This window comes from Dictyostelium purpureum, assembly GCF_000190715.1.
Source record: "Dictyostelium purpureum unplaced genomic scaffold DICPUscaffold_266, whole genome shotgun sequence".
In the NCBI taxonomy this organism is placed as follows: domain Eukaryota; phylum Evosea; class Eumycetozoa; order Dictyosteliales; family Dictyosteliaceae; genus Dictyostelium; species Dictyostelium purpureum.
Window position 1 is genome coordinate 39,694 of NW_003519602.1, and position 7,699 is coordinate 47,392.

The 7,699-nt window shown below is 25.8% G+C and overlaps 4 protein-coding genes across 4 annotated transcripts; 3 read left to right on the forward strand and 1 right to left on the reverse strand.

Moving 5' to 3' along the window:
• Positions 1-181: 181 nt before the first annotated feature.
• DICPUDRAFT_81940 (uncharacterized protein) lies at positions 182-2,119 on the forward strand (the record flags this gene model as incomplete). Its single annotated transcript, XM_003291205.1, has 2 exons — positions 182-350; positions 441-2,119. 2 exons carry the CDS (start codon positions 182-184, stop codon positions 2,117-2,119), a joined length of 1,848 nt encoding a protein of 615 aa, XP_003291253.1.
• Positions 2,120-2,445: 326 nt separating this feature from the next.
• On the forward strand, positions 2,446-3,831 carry DICPUDRAFT_81941 (uncharacterized protein; the record flags this gene model as incomplete). Its single annotated transcript, XM_003291206.1, has 1 exon — positions 2,446-3,831. One exon carries the CDS (start codon positions 2,446-2,448, stop codon positions 3,829-3,831), a length of 1,386 nt encoding a protein of 461 aa, XP_003291254.1.
• Positions 3,832-3,966: 135 nt separating this feature from the next.
• DICPUDRAFT_81942 (uncharacterized protein) lies at positions 3,967-5,391 on the forward strand (the record flags this gene model as incomplete). The annotated part of the gene is made up of 1 exon (XM_003291207.1): positions 3,967-5,391. The coding sequence occupies one exon, from the start codon at positions 3,967-3,969 to the stop codon at positions 5,389-5,391; it is 1,425 nt and encodes a 474-aa protein (XP_003291255.1).
• A 52-nt stretch (positions 5,392-5,443) lies between these two features.
• Positions 5,444-7,243, reverse strand: DICPUDRAFT_49721 (inositol-3-phosphate synthase). Its single transcript, XM_003291217.1, has 2 exons — positions 5,737-7,243; positions 5,444-5,662 (listed from the first exon to the last, which is right to left on the reverse strand). The coding sequence occupies exons 1-2, from the start codon at positions 7,202-7,204 to the stop codon at positions 5,595-5,597; spliced, it is 1,536 nt and encodes a 511-aa protein (XP_003291265.1). The 5' UTR covers positions 7,205-7,243; the 3' UTR covers positions 5,444-5,594.
• Between the last annotated feature and the right edge of the window lie 456 nt (positions 7,244-7,699).

Consider the following 7,699-nt stretch of genomic DNA (forward strand, 5'->3'; position numbering starts at 1 on the left):
TAACTGCGAAATTATATTTAACTGGAAATCACTCGATTTAGAATGTTTAGACCTTATTATCAAGCTTAATCCAAAAAAGTTAGAATATTCATCAGAAAATAAAAATGCATTGATAAGAAACTGTAACTTGCCAGTACTAAAAAGAATTATTAATCAAGGGTCATTTACACTCAATAAACTAATGTTCAACTATGGAAAATGTTCAAATGATGAAATTATTGAAATGTACAACTATTTAACAACAGTAACCACTGTGACAACAGCTCATTTAGTTGAACTACTAAAACAAATTATTGATGAAAAAAAGACAAAAGAACTTGGTAAATTTTTTATAAATGAAATTGATTCAGGTAAATATCCACAAGTGCACATAACAATTTTATTTTATATTTTATATTTTAAAAAACATACTAACCCTTTAATTTTTTAATGTAAAATAGTATCATTTTCAAAAATTGAAATTTTAGATTTATTAGATAAAATTTTAAACTACAACGATTTAGAAATGATAAAATACCTTTTAAATAAATTAAGTTTACAAGATCAATGTAATAGTAGTAATAATGACCAATTTATAGAGATTTATGGATATAAAATTAAAAAAAGCAACATTGAAAATTATTTATCAATTAGAGCAAATAGTTTATTTAATTCAACTTTAGATGATTTAGTTATTCAAATTTTGAGATATTCACCAAGAGACTATATGGTCCAAAAATTTTTAATTAGAACACCAAAAATAGCAGAATTTTTAATTAATAATAGCGACATCGGAACCAACAAAAACTCCAAATTCAGGTTTGGTAAAATGATGTTTTGTGCCAACTGCCTAGAGGATGACTTATCGAATAAAGAACTTTTTGAAAACAAACCAGTCGAATGGAGGATCAACAATATTTCGAATATAGAAAAGTTTGAATACTTGAAGAGTTGGAACCTAATTTTTAGTGATGCATATTTAACAAATGCCTTTAATGGAGATTTAAAATTTTTAATCAACTATTACAAACATATAAATTTAACACCAACATCATCAGTATTAGAAAGTGCTGCATCTTTAGGTTATTATGATATGGTATATTATATTTTAATATCATATCCCTCTGACAAATGGGACATATGTAGTTTGTTTACAGTTTTAAAACATTGCCTACAACAAAAAGAAATCGTTCAACTCATAAGAAAAATCGCCTTCAATTCAAATACTAACTTATTCCAAACAACAATGGAAAAATTCTTTTTTGTGTCCAATTATGAAGAAAGAAAAATATTATTTGGTGAACTAGAGAAAATCCCAAATCTAATAAAAAAATTTATTAATGTTGTTGCCAGAGATCCATTTGCCCCAAATGTAGACGGATTTCTCCATCTTGGATTTAACCCTGGTAAAGAAGTCTTCCAAATGCAACGAAGTATAAAATTTATGGATAGCCTTATATCAAACAACCTTTTTAAAGAACTAGACCTCTTTATTCAAGAAAATAGAATTATGTTCAAAAAAGGATGGAATGGAGTGATCAGTTTAATGGTTGCAAAGTCTCAGATCAAAATGTTGTTATTTTTAATCGAAAAAAGAGTTATTACAACTGCAAACATCAACCATTTAATTAAAATTGGAGTCGAAAACAATTTACCATTAATCATCGATTTAGTTTTAATGATTGGTCCCTTCAAAAACAATGGCTTTAAAAATCTATACAACTTGTCAAATATATCTTTATCAAGCTATTTAAATGAAGCCCATTATTTAATTTTTTATTACACTATCAAAAGAGGCGAATTATTAAAAAATCATTATGCAAACAAGGAAAAGCTATTAAGAGACTCTATGTTAATAATTAAATACTTGGTTGAAATCAATTACCAGTACCATAATCAGCATTCAGATAATTTTAGCTTTATTCCTGATACCAAAGAACAACTAATTATTAAATATTCAAATTTAGAACCGATTGTAAAAACCTATATAAAAAATGTAGGATTATTAAACTCAAGCTCTGTTTTTTTCATAAATAAAAACATGCCAAATAACAATATCATTCAATTGGTGGATACCGACAATATAGATCCGCTTAACCATAGTAATAATATTTTCAAATTAAACTTTGATAGTTTATAAATAGATATAAATAAAAACAAAATAAAAATAAAATAATAAATTTTTAAATTTTAATAAAATTATTGTTTTAGTTTTGATTATATATAAAATTTTAAATATATTAATCTATTTTATATATTATTTATAAAATAATATAATTCTTATTTTTTTCTTTTTTTTTTTTTTTATTTTTTTTCATTTTTAAAAAATTAATTTATTTCGTTTTATAATAAATAAAAATAAATCAATAATAAATGAATCCAATAATATTACCTAACTATATAATTGATGATATTATTAAATTTATAATTAACCATATATACCAATATAAACTAAAATATGGAAATATGTATAGAACAACTAGCGACTATATAAATAACCATTCAGAAATAATAACGCTATCATGTGTCAATAAACAGTGGTTCCAATGCATAAGAAGCTATCTTATTTTAATATTCAACTTTAAAAACTATAAATTGTTAAAAACATTAATCAAAGACCACCCTTTTAGCCTTATCAAACCTGAAAATGTCCCAATTAGAAAATACAAATCACTGAGGGAATATAAAATGACCAGTTCAAGTAAAGATCACTATACAAAAATTTTAGTCCATGTTTATGAAGATGAAACAGAGGAATTACTGTTTAACTCTAATGATACCTTCCCTAACAATATCAAATTTAATTTGGAACTTTCAATGGATGTATCTCAAATTCAAACAATAAAAGAAAATAAACTAAATGAAATTAATAAAAGAATTCGAATAAAGAAATTACTGCTTTATGGTAATTGTGGTAAAGATCTTACAGGAAAAATATTAGAAAAAGTATTACTTTTAAACCCAGGGCAGATTGTATATCAACCTTTTGATAATGAACATATTTCAATTGATATTTCAAGCTTTTTCGAATCCCCTACTTTGAGACTCATAGAGTTTGACGTAGTTGATCCATATGCAATTGCAAAAATAAACAACAACTCCACTAGTTTAAAATCATTACTAGTATCAATAAATCTCAATGACTATGTAAGAATATTTAATGGAAGAGCTCCAATCAACACTGTAAATATATTAAACTCGGTCGAACAAGACTGGAGCTCAATGGTTCAAACTCTATCAAATAATAAAACAATTAGAAGATTATCTCTATTTCCAAATAATTTACAAGGCAATGATATAGATTTTACAAGCGATGAGAAAAATGGGGAACATGCACTAAACCTATCTTATGTCACCAGTGGTATTAAAACAATTTTAACAAGCACATCATTAGCCATTGAAACTTTAGAAATTAGCTACTTTGATGGATATATTCAAAATAATATATTTTTAGAAGGCCTCATTCGAAATAAAACCATCAAGGTACTATCTCTTTTTTCCACCAGTATTTCACCAATCATTTCAGAAGTTTTACCCCACAATAAAACAATTAAAAATATAACTTTTAGATGCGACAATAATGCATACGGGACCATTCTTGAAACATTGGAACTATTAAATTCAAACTCAAATGTAGATTTATTTTCATTAACCTTTTATATTACCCGACAAAAAGTGGGATTCAATGCTATATATGACTACCTATCAAATAAATTTTTGCACCACTCTATTAAAGAATTTAATTTTTATTTAACAAGGAAAATCATAATAGATAAAGATATATCAAATGTTTTTTTAATAAATAATTCAGAAACAATTGTTAATTTATTTAAAGAAGATAATATTTTTTAAAAAATAAAAAATAAATAAGAAGTAATAAAGAAAAAATATAGAAATAAAAAAAAACTTTTTTTATATTTTTTTTTTTTTTAATTTTTTAAATAATTTTTTAAATAATTTTTTTAGTTTTTTAATTAATTTTTAAAAATGATTTTACCCAACTATCTTTTTCAAAGAATCATAGACTATATAATAACCTATATTTATAAGATCAAGCCAAAAAACCTTCAGATCACCAACAATACAAATATAAAATATTGTCACAACGAGACCATTTGTTTGTCACTGGTAAACAAATTAACATTCGAATGGGTTTCGATATATTTATCTGTGGTTTTAAATTTCAAAAACTATAATCTTTTAAAACCATTAATAGGCAATAATAGCTTCAAATTAATAAAAGAAAAAAACAAAATTGTTAAAATATACAAATCACTATCAGAATATAAAAAGTGCAATAATAAAAACAGTTTTAAAAAAGTATTAATAAAATGTAATAATGAAGAAGCCAACCAACTGCTATTCAAGTCAACTGAAGAATACCCCAGCAATACGTTATTTGACCTAAAATTCTTATTTTATTTAGGAGGGCCATTTTATTGGGAGGAAATTGACGAAGCCAAACTTAGTGATATCAATAAACGATTAAAAATCAATGCAATAACTATTTTAGGACAACAAAGCAATAGGACTCCAGAAACATTAGAGAAGATTAAAAAAATAAATCCAAAAAAAATAAAATTCACCTCTCGGCATTATCAATCACTAGTATGTGCTCATCCAGATATATCAACTCTATTTCAATCACCCACGTTAAAAAGCCTAAAGTATAAATCAGATTATGTCGACCCATGTAAATTAACAAAAATAGATAATGAAAATACCAATTTAAAATCACTTTCGGTAGAATTTGACATTATTCATCTGGTTCAACAATTCAATAAAAAAAACCATCAGCTCAAACAAGAATGGGATTCAATGACACACCACCTTTCAAATAATAAAACTTTAAAATCTTTTTTACTATCAACATATTTTAGTTGGGTTGGTGGATTCAGCTTTGATGATTTAGAAGGCAAAGGTAAACTAAACTTTTCATTGCTTTTAAAGGGTATTAAAACAATCTTAACAAGTCCATCAACAAGAATAGAAACCCTTAAGATTTGTTTTTTTAATAATTTTGTTGAAGACCCAGCATTCACAGAATCACTTGTCGAAAATAAAACAATCAAAAACTTGTATATTAGAGCCACATCATTGGACAGTATTTTTGAAAATGTTTTACCATACAACAATACCATCAGAAATATAGTGATTGCTAATTGTGACATTACAGAAAAGATTTTAAAAACTATTACAACCATCAATGTATACTCTATAACTTTTATATCTTCAAGAGATAAAACAAACAAAATCTTAAATTTATTTTCAAAAAATTTAATCTTTAATCATATTAAAGAAATAAATTTTGTTACAAATATTGATAGCCAAGACGAAAAATTCAATTTCAAACCTGTAAATGTATTAGTAAATTACTATTATAAAAAAGAAACTTTAAATAAAAAACTATAAATATATTTATAAATTTAAAAAAAAAAAAAAAAAAAAAAAAAAAAAGAATTTTGGGTGATTTTTTAAAAGCTTGTTAATTTATTAAAGTGGCATTTTAGAAACTGGGTATTATGATTTATTACAAAAAAAAAGATAAATATATGTTAAGTTAAAATGATTGGGGGTGAATATAATTATAATTTTAATATTGAAAAAGGGTCTGTTTATAATCTTTGTTCTAATAACATGTTGTTTTCTGGGGCTAAACCAATACATGCTCTAAATACATTTTCTGTTTAATAATAAGTAATTTATGAATTAGTATATAGTATAATAAATAAAAAAATAAAAAAAAATTATATTTACCAATAGCAGCTTTTTGTTTGAATAAAGCATTGACAACATTAGCTTTTTCTGGGACTAATGGAGCTTTTAAGAGATATGAAAGGAGTGAAAGGACTGGGTGGAAACTAGCGAATGAATCGGTACCTTCTTGTCTCATTGAAATACGGTTGCAAACTTCGGCTAAAATAACAAGATCTAAAATGATTGGGGCAGCTAAGAGTGAATCTTCACAGGTGTTGTGGAGAACGATGGTGTTGTGACCACCCATGAAAATTTGTGAGGTATATTCGTCCATAGCTCTCTTTGAATCACCAACGTATGGGACGTATTTGATAACAATGACGTGATCTGGGTGTTCACCTGGTTTGTAGAGGATATTGTTTGAAGCAATCATATCATCGACAACATTTGATTTGGTAATTTCTTTTGAACGGAATTGTTGTGGGGCTGAAAGATTTTTACCATCATTGTTACCTAAATGGTTGTATGAAACAATTGAAACTGGTTTGATACCAGCACCAACGAGGAAATCGGTAAGAACTGATTTGATTTTAGTTTGACCGGTCTTGAAGTCATCACCACCAATGGTAACATTACGTTGGAGGGCTAATTCAACAACACCTGGAACAAAAGTATTTTGTGGTGAACCGTTGATGTATGGGGTATTTTCTAAGATTGAAGCAATAGCAAAGAGAGTTGATGGTGAGATTTCTTCTTCACCACGTTCGAGAGCAGCGAAAAGATTTTCGATGGTATCATTGACACCTGGGACAACTGATGAGAAACGTTCAGTGTTGGCTGACCATAAAACGATGACTTTGTCGAGTTTGTTGCTTTCTTTGAAATCTCTGATATCTTTTCTGATTTGTTCCATTTGTTCTTTTTTGGTACCGGTTAAAACATTATCAGCTCTGTCTTTTTGATTGGCAGCAATGAAATCTGGGAAATAGATTGATGGAAGTGGAGTGATATCTTTCATGTGTGGGATTAATTGAACTTGTAAATCGTAATCGAAAACTTGAGCACGTTGCATGGCATCAGCTAAATTGGCACCGTTGATATCCCAACCACCGAAAACAATATCATTTGGATGAACCATTGGGATGACAGTTTTTAATGGGACAAAAGCATCACGACCTTGTTCGTCATGACCCATTCTGATGGTTGATGACATAACAACTGAACCAAAATAGTTTGGAGTTTGAAGACCTTGTTTGGTATTCCAGCAAAGACCTTCTCTGTTGGCAATAACACCACCAACAACAGTAGTACCATTGTTACCACCTAAACCAACAATCATACAACCTAATTTTGGTACTTTACGTTCAGTTTTGAAAGTGTACTTTTGTTCAACTGGTTCAACAATTAATTCGTTATTAACATATTGAGTTCTGGTAGTTTGATAAGTATAATCTGAAATGATGTTTTCTTCAGTATATTTAACATTTGGTGAGTTGACTTTGAAATTTTCGTACATACGAGCTGACATTTTTATTTTATTTTTTTATATAGAATTTCTTCTTTAAATCTAAAATTAATAATATAATTGTTGTTATTATGTTGTTATTATTATTATTTTTATTATTTTTATTATTGTTGTTTAAAAATTAGTTTTAAAAAAAAAAAAAAAAATTGGTTAGTAAGTTATTTTTTTAAAAAAAAAAAGTTGGTTATATATAATTTTTATGTAAACAATACCAAAGACACAAAAACTAAAGTAAAAAGTAGGTTATATATAAGATAAATAAAAAAAAATTTAAAAAAAATTTTTAAAAAATCAAATTCGTTAGAAAAAAAAAAAAAAAGAAAAAAAAAAAATAAATAAATTTTGAAAAAATAAAAAAAAATTAAAAAAAAATAATTAAAAATAATAAAGATAAAAAAAAAATAAATAAATAAAAAAAGGATTATATTTATAACATTATTAATAAAATAAAATAATAATTTAATGATTTAAATTAAAATATAACTATTAAAAAAAAAA